This window comes from Brassica oleracea, chromosome C1, assembly GCF_000695525.1.
Source record: "Brassica oleracea var. oleracea cultivar TO1000 chromosome C1, BOL, whole genome shotgun sequence".
NCBI lineage: Eukaryota > Viridiplantae > Streptophyta > Magnoliopsida > Brassicales > Brassicaceae > Brassica > Brassica oleracea.
Window position 1 is genome coordinate 23,083,871 of NC_027748.1, and position 24,148 is coordinate 23,108,018.

The 24,148-nt window shown below is 34.1% G+C and overlaps 1 protein-coding gene and 1 pseudogene across 1 annotated transcript; one reads left to right on the forward strand and one right to left on the reverse strand.

Moving 5' to 3' along the window:
* The first annotated feature begins 10,678 nt into the window (after positions 1–10,678).
* On the forward strand, positions 10,679–13,387 carry LOC106315162 (peroxidase 34). Its single transcript, XM_013752919.1, has 4 exons — positions 10,679–10,956; positions 11,773–11,964; positions 12,571–12,739; positions 12,826–13,387. Exons 1-4 carry the CDS (start codon positions 10,738–10,740, stop codon positions 13,293–13,295), a joined length of 1,050 nt encoding a protein of 349 aa, XP_013608373.1. The 5' UTR covers positions 10,679–10,737; the 3' UTR covers positions 13,296–13,387.
* Positions 13,388–13,399: 12 nt separating this feature from the next.
* Positions 13,400–24,148, reverse strand: part of LOC106335336 — a 17,529-nt pseudogene continuing 6,780 nt past the window's right edge.

Genomic DNA, 24,148 nt, shown 5'->3' on the forward strand with positions numbered 1-24,148 from the left:
ACCATCAGTTACATTGGACACGGCTGCCTTGGATTCATCCTGATCCATATCAGTCTTATTTTCTTCAGGATGTCTCATCTCATTCTTTCTTTTTAGCAACTGATTACTCTGCTCAGCTAGGCATGAGAGCAGATCATTATAGGTGGTGAAACCTTTTTCTCTATAGATATGTTGTAACAATAGATCTCTTGGATCGGCTGTGAGGAAGGTCTTTTCCAGTAAATCCTCCTCTGTTACCACTTCACCACATAGTCTCAGTTTGTAAACGATTTCGGACAAAGTAAAATGATATTCATCCACAGACTCACAGTCCTGGAATCTGAGACTCATCCATTCATGCATGGCCTTTGGTAATAACACCATTGTGTAACTGGATTTTAATTATGTCCAAAGGTCACGAAGATTCTCAATATTTAGATACTGATTTCTTAGATCCTCAGTGAGATGATGGCGCATAATTGTTATGGCCCTATACTTTTCACTTTCAGTTGCATAATTACCCTGAATGATACTCCTACCGAGTCCTCTTGATTTCAGGACAACTGAAGTGTTCATTGCCCATTCTAGATAATTTTCTCCAGAGGGTTTTAGAATGGCATAATCCAAGGGCTCAAATCTCGGCATCTAAAATCATATTATCAATCAATTCATGATTTAGAATTCATGCAACCAGTTCAAAATAATCAGTGCATATGATTTCATAAGTCTCTCGACCAAAACACTTTACTACTCGACCATGGTGCGAGATAAGTCGAGAATGAAAGGTCTATATGTGATGCTTAGGCCACACAGCCATTTTGATGTGATACAACGATCCTAGAGATCGGTTCATGAGATATGAAAACAAGGTCACATGACCATTCATATATGGTGTCTCACTAGACCACACAGCCAAGCTATGATGCATTAAGCCACACGGCTTTCTATCACATGCTGCAAGCAAGTTATCAATCAAGGGCACAAGGCCGCGAGTATGAGCAATGCATCGGAACGATTAGGCCACACGGACGTTCGGTATGATTCTTAACAAAGCCACGGCCACACAATTCATATTAATTAGGGTTTACCAATTTCAAGGTTGGTAATATCTGGCTAGATTTTAGGGTTTCAGAATCAAATGATCTAGTAACCTATCTTTCATGCAATATGTAAATAATCCTAAACCTTAAATCAATCTTTCAAGTTTTAAGCAATATGGGATTTAAGGTTTCAAGGCCTTTAGGGATTTAAAACGAGATTTAGGGTTATAGTTTTAAACATTCAAACAATGCCTCACGGCCAAAGTATATGCCTCACGACCAATGGGTGAAATAGGTTTAACTCTTATAAGCAATGAAACAAATCATGCGGCCACTTGATTTTAGTTTCAATACAATCCTAACATTATATTCTAAGTTCAATTGCAATCAATCAGTAGTGATCAGGTTCAGATATGAATGCAACAAGGCCACAAGGCCACAAGATATGATCTAGAACAATTAACATAGAATGTATCAAGGTCATACGGCCACAACTTCAAATTCGATTTCTAGGTTTTTTAGGGTTTCAGTTTAAACAAGATAAGCAATTCAGATTCAAGTTTAAAACAATCCCAATCATAGTTCTAGGCGATCAATCAAACACTCAAGTTTCAAATCAAAAATTAAAACCAATTTTCCAAATTAGGGTTTAGGGGATTTCGAAAACTTTGATCTTTGATCAAATGAATTAGATTTGAGATTCAAAACCTTTAAGGTTATGATTTTAATTGATCAATGGATCAATCTCGATTTAGTATTTAGGGGATCAGACTTATTCGAGCTCCGATTTACTCTTTAGGGTTTGATCTATTATCCTATGGCTTTCATCTTAAGGATTAGATTTTAGGGTTTCAATCTTTACAAACAATCCAAATTCAATTCTCATGTTCTTAGAATTAGGGTTACCTTTTTGTTTGCAGGTTGTTGAAACCGGACCGCCAAGATGAACGGATGAACCTTGAGCTGCACACCGACGGACGCGAGCTGGTTGCTATCGGATCGTCGTCGGATGCGAGCGGGACGCGTCTGCTTCCTATCGGGTTCGCGAGCGGCTGCTTCCTATCGGGTTTGCAAGCGGCTGATCGGGAATGCGAGCTGGCTGTGATGCGAACGGGAAGCTGAGGTCGTCTAGGATCAAGAACACCTTAGGGCTGGAGCTGATCGGATGGTGACGAGTTGGGACACAAGCAATAACGGATTAGGGTTCGTCGGATTCGGATTAGGGTTCCAAAACAAATCGGCGGGCATTGTATCGGGGCGTGAGGGCGCGTCGGTGGTCAGATCGACAAACGGTTTGCACTGAATGATTCCTCTTGGCAAGAGCTTCTATTTGATATCTTGATCGTTTTCTGGGTGCTCGCGGTTTGGGAGAACGACGCCTTTGAAGTTCCGAGGTAGACTCCTTTCGTTTAGGGTTTTAGGAGTTTTGTTTTAGCCTCAGGGTGTTAGAGGCTATCGTGCTGATAACGTGTTGTAAAAGTATGGGGAATTTGTCTGTGTATTATTAATCATAACATGAGTTCCTTTATATAAGGATTGCAAGTCATAGAAAGGGAAAATATCCAAAAACCTAAACCAACTAGGATTAGAAAAACTAATAATACATAATAATGGAAAGATAACAATTACAAGAAAAAGGAAATAGAGTTTCCTTTTCTCCAAAGCATAAGCCGCCTCTCTCTTAAGGTTATGGCCGCCTCTCTCTCTCTCTCTGTAGGGTTGGACCGTCTCTCTCTAAGTGTATGGACCGGTTATGGACTGGGCCGGTTATGCACATCCATCGATTGATTTATAACATAAGGGAATTCTTAAAAAAATGCACTTAGCAAATTCAATTTTTTTTTTGTTTGTTCACCTATACAATACCACACCTACAGTAGTTTACGCTCCAATTATACTGAGGTATTATGAAATGTGCGTTTCTTTTCACATTTTTTCTTTATAACCATATAATTAAAATATTTGGTTCAAGCCTTTCGTATCTAAATATTTCAATTGAACAGAAAAATGTGCAATTAAATATTCCGAATAAAATTTATTTATTTTAAAATATTAATTATCTTAAGGCAATGAATAACATAAATAAGTGCGTATGACTGCGATATATATGTGTTTTCTTATAATCAACTATTAATAACTATTTTAAAATTTAAATACTTAAAATTTTGTTAAAAGCATACATGGTAATATTTTAGTTATATAGTTATTCAAAATAGTTAATTAAAAAGATTTAAAAATCAAAATAATCAAACCACTTTTATTAAAATATAGGAATATATAGGCATATGCATATTTATCCAGAACCGAAGATTCGAACCGAACCAAATCTCTTTTTGTGGTTCTGTTTGGATCATACCAATTACCCAAATATATCTTATATTTTTAAAACCCAAGAACCAGAACCAAATTTTATATTCTACATTATTTTTGATATTTATGTAACAAAAGAGTAAAATATTTTCCAGCAATCAAAACATTATTTTTAACGCTTATTTTATCATAAATGCACTTATCAAATGCATTTCAGTTGATAAAAAAATGCATTTCAGTAAAAGACATTTTTATTTTAAAATATATTTATTATATGAATAGATTATTATATTATTTTAATATTTATACCATTATTATTTTATTTATTAAATAATCATTCAATACCACAAATATGTATTGTCACCAATCAAACAATATTCCGCACTGCTTTTTACTTAAAACCGTAGTTGTCCTGTAGCGCACTCTAATTCCGCAAGAACCGCAATCGCACCGTCCTGCACTTTAATTTCATACCACTTTTATTATCAAATCCGTTGTCACCATTTGGGGCCTGAATTAATTCATTTACTTTGTGTTTGAAAGGCATTCATATTTGACCACAATATATTTATTTAATAAACGACTTTTTAAAACGGTAACAATTAAACATATCATTATTTGACTTTGAACAAAATGTTTCTTTAAAAACTAATATTATTTCTCTCTCTCTCTTGCTTAAATATTATTCCTTGGTAATTTAATCAGATATTGCAAGTTGGATTTTTAGAGTATTTGAAATTTGTGTATCAAAGTTCAACTTATGTAGAGTTTAGTTGCCCATAGCTTTAATCGATTTGCCGAATCATTATGTTGATATCTCTATGTGATTGTTCGTTTCTTTCTCAGGATGCAACATTCAATTGCTAGCAGAAGATGTTGTTGAAGCCAAATTTACCACGTCAATTATATGACAAGGATATAGATAAAAGGTCATGTAAGTTTATCAACCCAACATAGGTGAATAAGCCATCGTTATTTCCGCAAATTACAGTAAAACCACAACTAGAGCCCTATAACCACTGAGGTAGTAGGTCCCAAAATCCAGAAATGAAAGAAGAATAGGTGAGGGGAGAAGTTCACGCCACTCCAGCTATAAAAAGAGACATATTAAGAAAAGAGAAGAGCAGCCAAGTGAGAATGCAGCACAACTGGTTCAGATATTCCCACTTAAGCTAACTAAAAGGGAGAAGAAGAGGAGAGTTCCAACGCTATTCTCTTTGCTTCCAATACTTAGTCAAACATCAATCTACAGATGAATTTTCTCACCCAAGCCCTCATATACATCTCGAATTATTAAGCCTAATTGATCAATGTTTGACTTGGCATTTAAGTGTTTTGGGAGATGAACTCTTCTTCTCTCATAATAACTTTAGTGCCATTTCTTCCATGTACGGAGGTGGCTCAAAAAGCTTCGGGAATAGACATCTCCTCATCTCTCAGTATACATCTATCTACCTTCCGCTTACCAATTATTAACTCAAAATTTTTATGCAAGTATAAAACAACCTCAAAAATATCCCCAAAGCAATGTTGTATACAGTCACCAAAATTGTAGTTTTATTTAGCACCGAAATTCATACTTTTGTTTTTATTTTGTAAACAACACCGAAATTCATATTTGATATCAAATTCCATAATCATATTTTAACAGGAAAATTGACGAGACAATGTTTTACGGGCAAACTCGCATAAGCTCATTTTGCTGTTGGGAGTACAAAATACAGGTCATGATAAAATCACGGAGTTGGTGCCATAATTTTAGATTCAGATATCACATTTTGACATTATAATTTCAAATTCTTGTTTGACGCCAATATTGAATACTATTGTGGTAGCGCCGATATTGCATAACTATGTCTTAGCATCAAAATTATTTTTCCCACCTAAGTCGCATTTCGACAATTGAAATGAGATTTTAAGATTCGTTTTAGTTTATCCTCTAATTCATACAATTATACAATTTTATTAATTACTTCTCAACAATTTGCTAATAAGAAATATTATCCATAAGCAAAAACTTATCTAATTTTGTTTAATCAATCGCTCTTCTAAAAATTATTAGGACAGTTTATAGAACTTTAATGATAAAAAGAAATTATATATTTATGGTTTACCTTGGTGATTGTAAAAATAATGTAATGATAAAGATGAGTGAATTCTTATTTTTTTTGAAACTTTATTTAAGTGACTGATGATTATGAATAACATATATTTTATTAAAATTTTAATTAAAATATAAATGCTTAAAATAGTTTTCTCTATAAATAAAAATTATTAATGCTTTATATGATTTAATAATAAAAAAATATTTTTCATTTTTTGTCATGTTTCTTTTTTTTTTATAAAAAAAATTAGAAAATGAAGAGAAACCCCATTTCTCAGTTTGAAAATATATTTTTAAAAGGGTCCCTTTTTAAAATGGTATAAATTTTGAAATACATCACATTTTCTGTGTCTATTTCTCTACGTAGATCACCAACTAGAAAAAGACCCCTCGCTAAAGTTTCACTAATATTTTCATCAAAAAAGGTATATTAATATCTAAAATTTGAAGTGTAAATACAAAGTTTTATTAATATTTTGTGGGTGTTTATCTAAAAATTTCAAGAAGTTCATGTCAAATAATTTAGTTTTTTGGGATTCTTGTAAAATTTTAGATTGTCATCAGTAAATCTTAATGTTTATTTCTATTTACATTTAAAATTTAAAATTAATAAAATTATATATTGAAAGATTTTGGTATAACTGTTAATACAAATGCTGAAATCAAATTATTTATCTATAATACCAAAGATATTGTTATATTTTAATACATCTGATTCCTAATCATATAAATTAGAATTCATAAAGTTTAAGAAAAAAATAAATATAATTATGGTTCTTAGTGTTAAATTGAATAAACCGAAAACCAAAAATTTATAAACCAAAACAAATACAATTAGAAATGATTTTAACATGGTAACTAATTCTTACAAAACAAAAAAAAAAACTGAAAAACAAGCCAAAATCTGAATTGAACGCCGCTCTAACTCGAACGATGAAAATATTTTATATCCCAAAATAAATTTATAGTTTTTTCTATAAATTAGGATAGAAAAACTAAAATTTGATAATCCAAACATTTTTCTTATTTAAGAAAAATAATTTAAAAGGTTCAAAAAATAATAATTAAAATAAATCAGATACAAAAAATTATAAAGTTATAAATAAAATTTACTAACAGTCAAAATAATTTAACGTTTTGAAATCGAAGATCATAATAGTAACTATTAAAACAAATGCTTAAAATCCGCTTTCTTGGAGCCGTGGGTCGCCGCCGTTGGAGGATGTTGACGTGATCTCTATAATTGAGGGTCTCTGTTCTTAGTCTTGTTACTCTTCTATAACGACAGAACACGTGGCCTTGTTCTTATCTTTCTTTTTCTATTTTTTTTTTCACAAAATAACCAGACTTTTTGTATAACCAAATGTAGATTCAGCATTGGAGCTAAATGGAGACAATTTAATGTGGTTTGCTAAATTGCTGCGTATATTTCAGATAGTTAAGAGTAAGACAGCTTCGTTTTAGAAATCGCTATACGTGTACGTAATATCGTTTAGAACTTTACAATACTCGGTTTTATTTTCAACAACTTTTGCCGCAGCCCTGACCACAGATAACTACACCGTTCATTTTCAACCTCGTTATTTGAGTTTCTATGTATCAATGAAAGCTATTGAGTTTCTGTAGCCATGGATCTTAAAAGCATCTCTAATGGAAATATTTCACTGTCTCAAACAATAAAAAGAATAAGAAATAATCAAACATAATTTCTGTAAATCAAAAGATAAGAATCGTTTTTCAGACTTTGAGAACTCTTGATAAACCTGCCCATTTGATATTTGTCAATCTATAAATGGTTCCATTTTAAGAACAAATTAAATACATCGTAGTTTAAAATAGTAATATATGGTTTATAATACTGTCATATATTTTTTTGCCATGATTTGTATAGATCATAAAATGAAATTATTATATATTAAGTTTCACTATTTAAAATTTTAAATTATATTCTAACCTTATAATTTAATTGATATTAGTTATGTTTAATTCAGTAATATCAAATTAGTAATGTTTTAGATGATAAAAATATTTTAGGCTTAATTTCTATTACTATAAATTATATAAACAAATAAAACTATTTACTACAATAAAAATACGTATTACATTGTTGAACAATTTAGTAAAAACGTATGAAATATTTGTAGAGCATTTTTAATGGTTAAATACCTATCAATATCTAATTAATATTATAATAGTGTTAATGTAATTTATTTGAGAAATTGATATTGAATTTGTTACTATAATTTATATAGAAATATTAATTTTATTATTAACTTTAAATTCAGTTTTATTAAAAATAAATAAGTGGCACGTCTTAGAATGATTAGTTAGCTAAGAATTTTTTTTTTTTTTTATGATTTCAAATACCTTCTGAACAATTTTAGCAACAAATTATGGCAAACTTTTTATTCACTCATTGAAATCATCTAAAATCTTAAAATCTTAGTGAAACTCTCCTTCACAATATTTTTGTAGGGTTCCATAAGAATCGAGTATGCACCCTACTTGCTTAAACTTAAACAAACACTAGAGTTTTTACATGCGCACTTGAGCGAATTATTTTTTGTTATAGTAATAAATTTATATTGACATGAAAAGAAGTATGATGTTGTGTTATATATTGCATATGCAAAAAATAGTTTTAATTTATTTTGGTGCTCAAAAACATTATGGAGTTACAAATATAGTTATTAATAAAAATATTAAAATTGAATACTATAGTATTTATGACGTGAGGTCATTATATAAATCGTGTTGATATTAAGGAGAACCAATACTTATATAAGAAATGTAATTAATAAAACATTCATATATAGATGTAAATGAAGAATATTGGCTTAATAATTGAACACCATAGGCTAAAGTTTCATAATTGTTTGAATAAAGTGATCTAAAGTTAGATTTTTAATTAGTTATTAAAAATATATTTTTCAAGTCCAAACATATTTGTTATAATACAAAAATATTATAAAGATTTAATTTAAAAATATTTAGAAAATAGCTAAACATCGAAATCTATTCTTGGTAACATGTATCTTGTTAGGAGATTATAATTTTGCTGTTTATACTGATTTTTAGGAATTAGAATTTTTTTTCCAAAATTATATAATGTTAATATTGTAGATATAATTGGTTGATATCTATTATAAATCTAATTTGTCATTCTATTAATATAATGGTTTTATTATAACTTTTCGATAGTAGATAAAATATAGGACTCTGAATTAATAAGATACAGATATTGCCTCCGGTGAATCACATGTATCATCAAGCCCTTCACGGCACCTCTATCTTTTGTTGTTTTGTCATTTTCCTTTTCCCCCTTTTCCTGGCACATATTTATTATATTGCTTTTCCTCCAACGTATATGTATCGGAATATTTAGTTTTACTTCCTAACTAAATTCTTGTATTTTATTTTGAATTTTCAAAAGTTGATGCATTAGTTATGTAATTAAAAACAGTTGCCATTTTTGTAGTGGCTTTCCCAAGAAAAAAAAAATGGTGAAATGAAATACTACGAAATGGTTAAAATTACTGAATGTATTATTTGTTTTCAGTTTGGCTTGAAAGTGCAGGATAATATATTCAGTTATATTTATACCATGGAGAAGCTAGGCAAGACGGCAACAGTACTTTTATTTCCAACGTCTAGTGTTTTATACAAATCAGAAATAATATCACCAAAGTTTTAATTGGAGAAGATGAAAAAGTATAGTAGAATATATAGTTTCAAATTTGTAATTATTTATCAAACATTTACTTTAGTCCAGTGGTTAGAGTGTCTCTTTTAGAGTATATCAATGCAAGGGCTTGAATCCCAAAATGAACATATTTTTTAAATGATACAAAATTAAATACACTTAAAATTTTGAAACTATTTATAATTTTTTTTAATATAAATTATAGTAATTTTAAGAAATTGAATTGTAATTTTTTATTTTTAAAAATTAATATAATATATTTGTGATATTTTGTTCAAAATATTAGACACATTAAACAAGAACTAAAATATATAAAAACATAAAATATATAGTACAATATATTAAAAGAAAAATACCATTCAAGTTTTAGAAAATTAAAATAATTTCTATAATAAAATTTTATAAATAGTTTCAAAATTTTAATTATATTTAATTTTGTATAATTTAAAATATTATATATTTATATTTTAGTATAATAAAAGTATATTAAAGATATGGTAATTAAAAGATATGTTAATGTATTTATAAAAAAAACAGAAAAAAATTATCACCAAAGTTTTATTTGGAGAAGATGAAGAACTATAGTAGTATATATAGTTTCAAATTTGTAATTATATATCAAGCATTTACTTCAGTCTAGTGGTTAGAGTGTTTCATTTAAAGTGTATTATTGCACGAGTTTAAATCCTAGAATGAACATATTTAAAAAAAAGAAAATTAAACTAAAACGACGTCGTTTTTGTTTTTAATGGTTGACTAACTTTTATTACGGTCAATGTAGATTTTAGCACGTTTTAAAAAGTTTAAGTAGTATTTTTGAATTATAATTGAATTATGATCGTATTTAGCATTGATCATTGGTTTAGACCGTATTTGGCACGACTAGAATTGTTTGGGTCGAAAAATGCATTTCTTCCGGTGTTTGAGTATGTATTCATTCCATCTGGGCTGAGAGAAACAAGAGGAGGCACAATCGCATTTTCCATTCCAAAATAGACAACAATCTCCATTCCAATATAGACAACAGTCTCCTAAAACCTCCATCCCACCACCAGTAAATTAATTTTGTTTACTCACCAGAGGGCTCACTTGTATATTTTCCAAAAGTCACCAGATAATTTATAAGAAGTTTTGTTTTAAGAAGTAATGCTAATGATAAGAAAAATAATTATTACAAACTTCTGATTTGGCCTTTTGGACTGTTTTAATTAATTTATACTTTTGACATAAAATTAACGATGATTTTTAGTTTCTGTGGATAATATTGGTTATGTTGACAAAAATGTTAATATTTGTATATGAGAATAATTCAAAACTTATTCTGTTACCGAACTTGAGATGTTAAATAATACAGTAGATACGAAAATGTAAGATAACCAATTAACCTGGTGGATGATATATACAACTCGAGAAGAAAAGTCACCATTTGTTTTTTTTTTGACAGTAAAAGTCATCATTTTGTTGTTAAGAAAAAACTCTTCAATTGAAGAAAAAAGGGCCTCCAAGTGACTCAACTTGCCTATAAAAGGATTCCTTAAGATCACGGACTTTCCTCATCTTTCTCTCTTAAACCCAATCATATAATTTTCTTTTCCTTCAAAATGCATTCTACTTTGTCCACTTGGACAATCTTAATCACATTGGCATGTCTTATGCTTCGTGCGTCTCTGTCCGATGCTCAGCTTACCCCTACCTTCTACGACAGTTCATGCCCAAACGTCACTAACATCGTACGAGAAACCATTGTCAACGAGCTAAGATCAGACCCTCGTATCGCCGCGAGCATCCTTCGTCTTCACTTCCACGACTGCTTTGTTAATGTAAGATATCACTATTCATATATCCATTTCCTTTCTAATTATTTGTGTGCTGCATCTTTTATATATTAATAAATCAGTGCATTACCTAAAAAGTGATTAAAAATACAAATTTTTCATGCGCAATTCAGTTATTACATCTATGTTTCAAATTAAATATCACAGCACTGTTTTTATAGGTGTTATTGTGAATTTTTAGTGTTTACAAAATACTGATTTCATGAAAATGTCATTCTAGGTAGTATCAATTAGGGTGAAACGATATCCTTAGTAAAATAATTATAAAATTTTACACGGCTAGATGTCATATGTTTGTTTGTCTTTTAGTAATTTCTCTCCCGGCCTGGATAACCAAATATGGTTTATTTCATTAATTAGATTATGCAGTAGACACAAGAATATTAATATAACCTTTTCGACTATGATGATTGGCTACTGGTTAGTTATTAATTTCAGTGACGATGCCAAAAACATATGCTTTAGTCAGATATCGGTTCACTGTACATGAATTATCAGTGTTACATAAAGTTGAAAGCAACCAATAACGGCATGAACTTAAGATCCATCAATCAGTATTTATTAATTATGGGGTATATTATACGAGAAGATATTTTGAAACCAACCAAAAATTCTCACACGTAGCATGAATAATATTACTTATCATTGAGTATAACATCTTTGAGAGAAGTTTTATCCCTCGTCACTTCTATTTTCATTATATATTCTCTGATTATGTTACACTGTTACCAGTTGAGAAAGATTTAACCTATGGTTATAATAACTAATGATTTGTCAAATAATATTTTGAAAATTTAAAAGGGTTGTGATGCATCGATCTTGTTAGACAACACGACATCATTCCGAACAGAGAAAGATGCAGCTGGAAATGCAAACTCGGCTCGGGGATTTCCTGTGATTGATAGAATGAAAGCCGCAGTAGAGAGGGCATGCCCGAGAACCGTTTCATGCGCAGATATGCTCACCATCGCAGCTCAACAATCTGTCACTTTGGTATGTTCCATTGATTCATTTTCTTTTATTCATTATTACAAATACTGTTTTTAATTAAGAATATCAACAAGAAAACCAGATTTTGTTTTGAAAAAATTGGTTGAGAACTAAATATTGAAAACGCGTGATGACGTGACATATAAGATTGGAAAACAGAATTTGTAAAATAAATTATAATCTATATTTAGTATCAATCTTTCACATGCGACACAGACACAGTTTTTTTCTTTCTTTTCTTTGACACAGACACAGTTATGCAAAACTAATCGGAAATATTTAAAACGCGTGGTCCCGTGAAGAAAAGCTTGGCATGTTTAATATAGATCATTGACAAAATTAAATACCATTACTTGATTAGATAAGACCACTTTTATAGGTAACCCATGATAATAGTTATCATATTTTTCAAGAAATACTGGAGATGAAAAACTTTGCTTTAAATGTATAATCAATGGAATTAATTACATGTTTGTCCTTTTCCATTTTCTCCTTGAAAATTCCGAATAATAAGAATAATGAATAATCTCTGTAACATTGGAACAAAATTCTCTGAAAACAATAATTATTCTGAATATAAAGGTTTCTATATCATACTGTATTATATAGGCAGGAGGCCCTTCATGGAGGGTTCCTTTGGGGAGAAGAGACAGCTTACAAGCGTTTCTGAATCTAGCTAATGCTAATCTTCCAGCTCCATTCTTCACACTTCCACAACTTAAAGCCAGCTTTAGAAACGTTGGCCTCGACCGTCCTTCTGATCTCGTTGCTCTTTCCGGTAATTGACAAAACTTATTAAATACATATGGTATATAGTTGAAACTAGCGAGTTTATTATTAATGTTATGGTCTTTCTTTGGTTAGGGGGTCACACATTTGGTAAGAATCAATGCCGGTTCATTATGGACAGATTATACAACTTCAGCAACACCGGTTTACCTGATCCTACCCTCAACACTACTTACCTCCAAACTCTTCGTGGACTATGTCCACGTACCGGTAACCTAAGCGCCTTGGTGGATTTTGATCTGCGTACACCTACGGTTTTCGACAACAAATACTATGTGAATCTAAGAGAACAGAAAGGTCTTATCCAGAGCGACCAAGAATTGTTCTCTAGTCCTAATGCTACTGACACAATCCCCTTGGTAAGAGCATATGCTGATGGCACACAAACATTCTTCAATGCGTTTGTGGAGGCGATGAATAGGATGGGAAACATTACACCTCTTACGGGAACTCAAGGACAGATCAGGCTGAACTGTAGGGTGGTGAATTCCAACTCTCTACTCCATGACGTTGTTGATATCGTTGATTTTGTTAGCTCTATGTGAGAATAGTGACTCAATATGTGGCTACCAAAAATATATATAAGATAAATAAAGCGCTCTCAAGCTGTTACTTGAGATTATTTTATTTTAAATCATTGGCTGTTGTCTCACACTGTAATCGGAGATGACAAAAGTTTATTGTCTCAGACATTATCTCTGCGAAAACGGCATGTTTTGGTCAAACTTTACTATCAAATGGTTTTAAAGCATGTGATCAGAGGCGAATCTAGAACACATTATTAGTGGAGGCACCAAATATTTGAAAAAAATAGAAGTATGAATTAAGGTAAAAACATAACTAAATTTAAAATTTTAGAATGAGAAGAGGGGCAATTGAACTGCTTCTTTAAGATTTTAATGGGTGCACCTTTAACCATTTAGTCCAAATACCATCAAATTACTTAAACAAATCTCATTTTCAGAAATTATGGGTGCAAGTGCACCCAACACTATCATAGTAGCTTCACCCCTGATGTGATTGTGTATATGACTTGCTCTTTAGATTATAAAGAAAGAAAGAAAAAAAGACTTACTCTTTAAATTAGGTTTATAGCCGAAGTGAACATTGGTGGCTTGTACTATCACTACAAAAAAAGATAGTCTTACATCATTTATTTTGAATATTTGCATTAGTTATAAATGATGTAAAAGAGTTTTACATCACTTAAAAAAGTGAATCTGAAAGTAGTGATGCAAATAATTTACATCAATTATTGCCACCAGCTCTCTTTGGGACCCTCTCCAGCTCTCTTTGGGTGTTGCCACCAAACCATGAGGACGGAGAAGATGTTGGCGTCTAAAAGTTTATGTCGCTCTGCTTATTCTTATTCAAATCATTATCTCCCTCCTTGTTTTGTTTCTTGCACCACATGAAAACTGCACTTGCAGCAATAAATATGCAGAGGCATCCAAGAAACATGTCCCAGAGCGATCTGTAAGTGAAGTTGTAAACATTTCCTGTACGGTCCACAGGGTACATGTAATAGCGTGTGACGATGGCTATGAGAAGTAGAAACATTGTGAATGATGTCAAGATCACAACACCAAGCCATAGTAAGCTGTTGGGTCCAAGAACATGTGAGATGGGTGAATCTTATTTATTGTTCGGTTTGAACCATTTGGTCTTCACATGATTTCCATCAGCGGATGTTGTTGTTTGCGGCTCGTTATCCCTTGTTACGTAGGCTTCTATTTGAAGCTTCAACTTAAAAATATCTGAGACTGATATGGCTGAGGGAGGGAAGATTAGGTCTAAAAGGGAAAGATCTTGGTAATGTTTGAAGGAGCAAACAAGAAGAAGATCTGGTAGCTTCGTGGTCGAGTTTTGACTTTGGAAAATGATCTCTGATGACTGAAATGAAAGGAGCGATCCCACTTCCACCACTCACTAGTATAAGGGAATCGTGGCTTAAGAAGTCGAAAGAGGTAGGTCCATAAGGTCCTTCAGTTGAGATTTTTTTTTTTTTTTAATGAATGTTAAATTTTATTCATCAAAAAGCCTTTGTACATCAAGTGTGACCTTTTTTACATCAAAGCATCACTTAACTATAAAAATATTCACATTCTTGTCTCAAACCAAAACTGAAGAATTCCCTCCATATTCTTTACACCTTTCCCTTTTATCAAACTTAGCTTGTTCCTTACTCCCTTATCTATTAACTTCTTCAAACTCGCTAGAGGAAGAAGCTTATCTCCATGAGTGATCTTATTTCTCTCTCGCCAAATTGCATGGAGTGTAGCCTGAAATGTGTACCTGATACAGAAAAGCGCATTCTTTTCCAAGTTCCTTCATGTGATCAGTCCCACTATATCACTCCAACTGGTGGTGTAAGAGCTGCGTAGAATCCCTTTAACAAGATGTTCCCAAACCTCTGAGGAGAAAGTACATTCAAAAAAGAGATGGTCCCTTGACTCAGTTGCATTCTTACATAATACACAAGTTGGATCCACTCCTCGGCTCCATCGAGATATTCTGTCCATTGTAGACAGTCTATCATGTATTGCCAACCATGTCATAAAAGCAAACTTAGGTGTGGCTTGAGAGAACCAGACCCCCGGAGCCCAAGAACATTGCATACCAGTTTCTCTAATTAGTATCCAAGTTTCTTGAGTTGAAAACTTATGTTTAAAACCCGATTTGCGTCTCCACAAACTCACATCATCATTCATATTCAACTTCTCTCTTAATTCTAAAATCTCTGCTTCAATATTGTTCAAAACCACCGTACGATGCCTCCTCTTTCTCCTAATACTCATCACCACATCCTCAACAGTAGCCTCTCTACTAATTCCAAATTCAATGAACCCTCTTTCACCCAATATTTCAAATAAAACTCCCTTATCCGACCATCGATCATACCAAAAAGATGTATGGCGACCATTCCCAATATCTTTCCAGTAGAAGTCCTTAGCAACCACTCTTAGCTTCAGCATCTTCCTCCACATCCAAGAACCTACTTGGGTGTTCTTTTTGATTTCCCAGAAGCTCTTCTTCCGGAGCAAATTTTCTTTTATCCATTTCCCCCACAAAGACTGACCAGACAACATCCTCCAAATGAGCTTTAACCCATAAATTTGATTTACTTCCTTCAGACACCTGATTCCCATTCCACCTTCACTTTTCATTTTACAAACCTCCCTCCAAGCTACCTTAGCACCAGTAGTTCTCAGATCAGGCCCTGTCCAAAGAAAAGCCGCATAAAGTTGTTCTACATCCTTCATACACCTGCTAGGAAGTCGAAAGACTGCAGCCCAGAAGTTAACCATACTCATCAGCATTGCTTTAATTAATTGCAGTCGACCCGCATATGACAAGTATCGACACGTCCAAGAGTTAATCCTTCCTCTCACTCTCTCCACCAGCGGCAAGTAATCTTGTCTTCTCATCCCCTGGGTCATTAGAGGAAGACCCAAATATCTAACATGAAGATCACCTTTTGCTAATGGGAAATTTGTAAGAATTCTGCTCTTTTCCTCCTCCGATACACCAGCCATATAGATAGTAGATTTCTCTATACTTATACACAACCCCGACCATACTTCAAACTCTGCAAATACAGCCAAAGCACCTTCCACAGAATGTTTTGAGCCTTCTACAAATATCATCAAGCCGTCTGCAAAGCAGAGATGTGTGAGAGATAAGGACCGGCATCCAGGATGAAAACCAAACTTCTTTTCCTTCGCAGCTTTGTCTATTTTGTGAGACAGGATGTTCATACACAAAACAAAAAAATATGGAGAAAGAGAACAGCCTTGTCGCAATCATCTGGCACTTTGGAAATACTCTGCTAACTCTCCATTTACTTGCACAGAGAAAGAAGGAGAAGTGATGCACAATCTGATCCAGTGGATGAATTTATCAGGCACTCCAATCACTTTTAAACCCGTCAGAACAAAATCCCACTGAACTGAATCAAAAGCCTTCGAAATATCTATCTTCATCACACCTCGAGGCGAGATAGTGTCCTTATGATAATCTTTTACTAACTCCGAAGCCATCAACACATTCTCCATTAACAATCTTCCCTTAATGAACGCAGAATGATTCTCCAACACAAGACGAGGAAGAATCTTCTTTAATCTGTTGGCTAAGATCTTTGAAACCACTTTATAAAGGACATTGCAGTAGGCTATAGGGCTAAAGTCTTTCATCTCTGGAGAATCTTCTTTCTTAGGAATTAGAGAAATGATTGTAGAGTTGATACCTTTAGGAAGAAAACCAAACATGAATACTGAGTGAACAGCCACAATGAAATCATTCCCAAGTATAGGCCAGGCTGTTCTGAAGAACTCGCTTGAGTAACCATCTGACCCTGGAGACTTATTTGCTGGCATGGCAAATAAGACCTTCCTGATCTCTTCCTCTGAATCATCATTCACCAACATATTGTAGTCGGCTGTAGTGCAACGAAAATCAATCAAGTCCCCCAACTCCTCCTCTGTCGCACCTTGATAGTTTGCAGGCTGAAAATTCAGGAAATCAGAAAAAACCTCTCAGCCTCTCTCTTTATTTTTGATTTGCTTTGTAGCAGTACAACCATCCAAACATCTTATTTCTCTTATATTATTCTGTGTCTGTCGGGATTTTATGGCATTATGAAAGGTAGTGTTATTCTGGTCTCCTACATCTAGCCAATGTAGCTTAGCCCTTTGCTTAAGAAAATCTTCTTCCAGCCCCGCAATGTGGAGCCATCTTTCATATGCCTCAGCCTCCTCCCGAACTGCATTATCGCTCGGATTGTGCATAGTCCTTTGCTGCTTCTCACATAGATCATCATGCGCCTCTTTTGCTTTCTTAGTAAGATTTCCAAGATTCTCTTTACCAAGTTCTCTAATAATCGGCTTTAGATGTTTCAGCTTCTTGAAAAAACGAAACAATGCTGAGGTAGAATGAAACAACCGTCCAGTAGAATCCCAATACGTCCGAATTAAAGGAAGAAATTGTTGAAGCCTTCCAATAACATTCACATATTTGAAAGGGCGCTTAATTTTCTCCTCAGGCGGCAAGACATGAACTTTACACCTTAAATGATCAGAGCAGCCCCCAGCCTCAAACATTGAATAAGCAGTTGAAAATCTCTGCTGAGCCACATCATTCATCAACACCCTGTCTAACTTCTTACAAATGAATCTTTCTTCCCTTTTGTTACACCATGTGAACAAAGGACCCTATATCCCATGTCTAAAATTTTGCAATGAAGAACCGTCCTTTGAAAGTCCCTCATGCCACTGGAAAGACTATCCATATTTGAGAATCCCGAGCTTTCCTCCACATCAAGTATCTCATTAAAGTCTCCCATAGCCGACCATGCCTTATTTTTAAATAGAAGAGAGTTTTTATGATGACAAAGATCATCCCATAACTCCTTCCTACCTTCCAGCTGATTGCTTGCGTAGATGAAAGTACAAAAAAATTCCTCCTCTCCTTGCAACTTCACTGAACTAGTGATCATCTGATCCGTCTTGTACACTGGAGTCACACACACTGTCTCCCTCCAAACTAACCAAATTCTCCCTCCTTGACTGCATTCATAGTTCATCATATGTGACCAACCATTGAACACTGAATGTAGAATCCCATTTGCCTTCTTTTCCTTAACCCTTGTTTCCAAGATACAACCAAACTTCATCTCACTGCTACTAGTCCACTTTTTTACAACAGAATGATTCAATTGTTTGTTAAATCCGCGCACATTCCAGAAGAAACTCGTCATATTAATGATTTCGACGCGAAGACCTTATACTCTTAACAGGATTTGCACCCTGAGCTTTGGTCTTCTGATATCTTCTCGCCCCTCTTTACGTCACTGACTCTATCTTCTCATTTCCATACTGAGATAATATATTATCCTCCAGTAAGTCACTCTCCAACTCCCCTCTCTGATCCTTTTCTTCATTTGTTTCCTCCATATTCTGCTTGTCTACTAAAATCTCTCCTTCCTCAACATCCAAATTTAGAACAGAGAACTTCGAAGCTGATATTAGAATGCCATCATCGTCCTCCTGCAGTAAATTCATATCCACTCTACCAGGAGAAACAGGTGACCATTCTCTTACCTCTACTCCCTGGCTTGCTTCTTTCCTTGTTAATATCTCCCCAGACTTCCTATTACCTGAGCTTTCACTCTGCATACTCCTCTCGCACTTCTCAGCTCTTCCTTCTTTCTTTTTAAATGTCTCCTCTATATCAATCCTCTTCTCTTGTCCTATACTCTGCTCCACAATATCACATAAATTATTTTTTACCGGCTCCTCCTCATCTATTACTTGAACATCAGACTCCTCCTCATTCTGCTTTTCTTTCCTCTTCATTACACATACTTTCTCCCCATGGCCCCATTTATCACACAGATTACACCTCATTGGCAGCCAAGGATAATGGTACACGACTGTAAATTCCTTCCCATCCTTTATGAATGTGATTTCCTTTGGCAAAGTCTTTGAAACATCCACCTTCACAAATATTTTTGCAATCTCAAAGTTCTCACACGCTAGAGTCTCTGGATGGAGTTTGACAGGAAATCCCACCGGACTCGTAACAAAACTCAGAGCCTCCCATGAAAACATGTGAAGCGGAACATTCCTCGAATGAACCCACATAGGAATAGCTTCTTCTTCCTGCCTTTCTTCCTCAGTTTTTGGTGTCCATTTCTGCACAACCATTGGCACACCAGCAATATTCCACATGCCTCTTCAAAGGATCTTCTCTCTAGCTCTCAGGTGTGGAACTCGAAACCACATTGTTGTAGCATTAACATCATACACATCTGCCTTCGTTGAGGTGTCTTCATAGCACCGGATTTTATTAACCACCATGTGAACCTTTGCAATGTGAGGAGCAAGATCGAGAAATTTCCCCACAATGAAATCTTCCCATAGTGGAATTGTATCCTTAAGAGCATCTTCTGGAATCTCCACCATATGCTTCCCTTCCCTTGTCGAGACCTCCACATCAAACTTCTTCAAACAACGCTTTCCCTGCACCACCGAGACCCAGCTTTCCTCCCATTTCAGCACACCAATCTCTCGTTTCAAATCATCCTTGACCCCAATCTCATCACCACTCTCCACAATCCCCTTATTTTTTTCCATACCAACCACTCGATTCAAATCATCCTTGACCCCAACCGCATCGCCACTCTCCAAAATCCCCTTATCCTCCATACGAATCACTCGATTTGATTATTCATTGACTCCGACCTCGTCGCCACTCTCTGCGATCACCTTATCTTTCTCTGGAGGATACGATTGATCCTTTCAAATCGCCTAAAAATTGCCACACTCAAAACGCAGCCTTCAGTTGAGACTTCGAGCGAATCGTTTGAAGAAGAAGAGATATGGTCGTAGAGTTCCTGAGTCCAAGTTCCTTATCTTCTGATGACAACACTTATTTTGTCTTTCTCCAAATTGATACTTGAGGTTATTGAGAAGGGATGCCGCTGGTGTTTTGAAAGGCTTGGAACATGTACAAATAGTATACTTGTTGGGTTGTAATGAAGTCCTGCAATGCCAAGCATAATCACAACTGGTTACTTTTGCTCAAGAGAAAAAAAAAAAGAGACCCAAAATGCTTGTGGAAGTGTCGATAAGGTCAAAAAGCCTATAGACTATCACCAAAATTCATGCTAATATATGCAACAATATTAACAAATTTTAATTTTGTTGCTTATAAGTTGAAAATTATAATGATATATATATATATATTAGAAAATGTTGTCAAATAAAAATATTTTTAGAAAATTATATTAGAAACTTATTCAGTTATATTCCAAAATAGACAACTATATATATACTCATGAAAACCCTAATCAAGTTTATATACTCTTATGAAAGAAAAATCCCATTAATTAATCTTCATAGAATTATAAACCGGCGAAAGAATGGAATGAATAGATTCTAGATGATATGTAGTGTGACAAGACCGGACTTTGGAGTATGTGAGTTCGATGTTGTCAGAAGGTAAGAGCCTTGCATTGAGAAGCATTGATCGCTTTGTTGACTGTGGGAACCTCAAATAGCGATCTATGAAGAAGAGGACGATGTTGGGCAAGATCATGCACAGCCAAGAGTCTCCCACGTGGAACACATAGAAGATTATGTAGAGACCGTAACGCTGGTGAGTGTAGAGGAATATTTCAAACTTCTTTCGTCTGAAGTACGGTGTACTCGTCACCCAAATCGCTATTCCGATAAACATTGCTATAGTTCTGGCTAAATTTGGCACATAAATCTTGCTCCATGCAAATGTCTTTGTATACATTTAGATGAACAAGAACATATATAAAGTGTCGTGCAAAGCATTTTAGAGGCCTAAGACAAACATTTTTTTTAAAGAGCTAATATTAATAGTTTAAATTTAGTTCAAAAATATATTTAATCATATCTTAGATTTAAATGATAAGATTATTTTACATAAATGCTATTCCATTAATTTTAAAAGCTAATTATAAAATGAAAACTGTGGTATAAATCGAGAAATGATCCAAATTTTGTCAGGTCCGGAGTTAAACAACAGGAAAGCAAAAGTTTCGTGGGCTGATATTTGTAGTACAAAGCAAGAGGGAGGATTGGGCATAAGAAGTTTGAAAGAAGCAAATATGGTCAGTTGTGTGAAGTTAATATGGAGAATTCTTGCTTCTGATTCGATGTGGGTAAATTGGGTTAAGATCTACTTGATTAGGAAGAGCTCATTCTGGATGGTGAAAGAAAATACACAAGCAGGCCCCTCGATGTGGAAAAAAATATTAAAATGCAGGGAGATTGCTAAGCGAATGTACAGGGTTGAAGTAAGGAATGGAAAAAAAACTTCATTATGGTTTGAAAATTGGTCTCCAATGGGGTGCTTGAAAGATTTACTAGGAGACGGAAGTTGTATTGATATGGGAATCTTAATCAATGCGACAGTGGAGGAGAGTTGGAGGCATAGAAGAAGGTCTCATCGTGTATTGATTCTGAACAGAGTGGAGGAAGAGATTGAGAAAAGTCGAAGAAGTAGAGTAAATGAGGAGGATATTTCGCTATGGCTGAATGGGAAAGGTCAGAGAAAAAAGGTTTTCTCCACTAAGGGAACTTGGGAGTTTATCAGAGAGAAAAAGATTTGCTGTGAATGGGCTGATGCAGTGTGGTTTAAGTATTCAACTCCAAGATACTCATTTATCTTATGGATGGCAATGAAGGGTAGACTTGTGACAGGAGATAAGATGAGAATTTGGAAGAGTAATATTAATGAAGCGTGTGTCTTATGCAATGAACCGTTGGAAACTCTTGAGCATTTGTTCTTCGAATGTAGTTATTCTGCGAGGATATGGGAGGTGCTAATGAAGGAAATCTTAAAGGATCAGTATACGGTGAGATGGGTAGCTATACTGAGGCTTATGAGAGATTCGACAAAATGCAAGATGCAGCTATTCATCTTCAAGTATATGCTTCAAGCAGCCGTCTACATGATATGGAGAGAGCGTAATAGAAGAAGACATGGCGAGGCGAATACTCCAGCAGAGTTATTGATAAAACTTCTAGACAAAAACATGAGGAACAAGCTCACATTGATACAGAGGATGGGGGATGATAAATTTAGACAGGGGATGCAGTTTTGGTTTAACACAAGATAGAAACACTATGATGTAAAAAGATGAGGGAGGGGTAGATTTTAATACATAGTACTTTGATAAAGGAAACACTATGATGTAAAAAGGATTTTTATTTTTGAATTAAATTTAACATTCAATTAAAAAAAAAACTGTGGTATAAAAAGCAAAGATTAAAGCATATCTTAAAACTAATTATTAAATTTTAGTTATAACATAATAAAATTAGTTAAGAGTACATACTTACTATAACTAAACTGAAGAGAAAAGCAAGGAACCTCGTCAAAGTTGAAGGTTCTATAATTGCTGGAAGTTTGACGGAAGAAGTTTCTCACTTCACATCGTACTACTTTGTGTCAAAAGTACGTACCCAGAGAAGAGCTCCAAGAAGATATGATGATAGTGGTGTTGCGCCAACATATGCAGTTGCTGGTGTTCCAGATCTCTTTAGCCAGATTGGACGACTCGGAGGGAAGTAAAAAGAGGTTTGGTGGTCGAGTGAACAAGACGCTCATAGTGCACATACCTATATTCTACTCAATTGCGAGGATCCATTGACGCGTTATTTTGAAAGGTAACATATATTGACACTTCTAAACACATATAATTGCGAGAGATTCATTCATATAAAATGTGATTTTACAGCCTATTTGTTTTTCAAGTCGAAGAAATATTTCCTGGTATATCCACAAGTGACGTAGACAAAAGGGAAGATCAACACTTTATTAAGTGGTTGAGGAATCAGATATTAATTAACTCAAACTATTTTTTCATACATGATCTGTATTTCAACGTTTTCTTTATTTTTGCAGGTTGATTATGACGACAATGCAGATTATCCTAAGTGGTTACACATAGTAATTCAATCTCCACTTGTAGAGGTCACCACATCACAGATGTATTTCACACGAGGCTATACTTTTCACACATATGAGTATGGTAGACAGCGGGCGACCAGTAACTATGGAATATGTATGAAAGGGGAAACAGATTTCTACGGGATCTTGACAGAGATTATTGAAGTCGAATTTTCAGGGATATTGAAGCTGAAATGCGTCCTCTTCAAATGTGAATGGTTCGACCCCGTCGTCAATAGAGGTGTTCGGTTTAACAAATTCGATGTAGTTGCTGTCAACGGCTGTTGAAGACGAGTTTAATGAAAATGATGATGTTTCTAGTGATGACGAGAATGTCGATGTATCGGATTGATGTATTTAATTTTGTGTAAGGTAATGTGGGAGTTTATTTTATAAATAAGATATTCAGATAATAAGTTAAGGAATGGGGTTTGGAATGGAAAGAATAGATTGAGGTGAAAGAATATATTGAGTTTAAAGGGTAGATGGGTTTGGGGTTTGGAATATATGAAGTAGAAGATAAGGAAGATGGGGTTTGGGGTTTCGGATTTTAGGGATTTAAACATAATACTCGTTAATTCCTCGTAAATAAACGTGGATATTACGACGAAATATAAAAATAAAGAACGCGGGGCTCGTTAATTCCGTGTAAGAAGAAATCGTCGTAAAGCACTCGTGAGCCAACGAGGAAATAACGACGAAATATAAAAATAAAGAACGCGGGGCTCGTTAATTCCACGTAAGCGCAAATCGTCGTAAATACCTCGTAACCAAAAAAAAGAAAGCTGGCCTTGCTAATTCCACGTAGAATAAAAACTAGAAAAAAAAGAAGAGAAGAGAAGAAAGATCGCTTGGGGGTCACTTGCGAGACTTACGTAAGTCTAGCCCACATGTGTTCCAATATCTTTCTTCT

Excerpts from the sequence above, each read along its gene's own strand:
- LOC106315162 (XM_013752919.1), top strand. The coding sequence starts at position 10,738 with ATGCATTCTACTTTGTCCACTTGGACAATCTTAATCACATTGGCATGT. Across the intron at positions 11,965-12,570 it reads CTCAACAATCTGTCACTTTG|GCAGGAGGCCCTTCATGGAG; the intron begins GTATGTTCCATT and ends TGTATTATATAG. Across the intron at positions 12,740-12,825 it reads TGATCTCGTTGCTCTTTCCG|GGGGTCACACATTTGGTAAG; the intron begins GTAATTGACAAA and ends TTCTTTGGTTAG.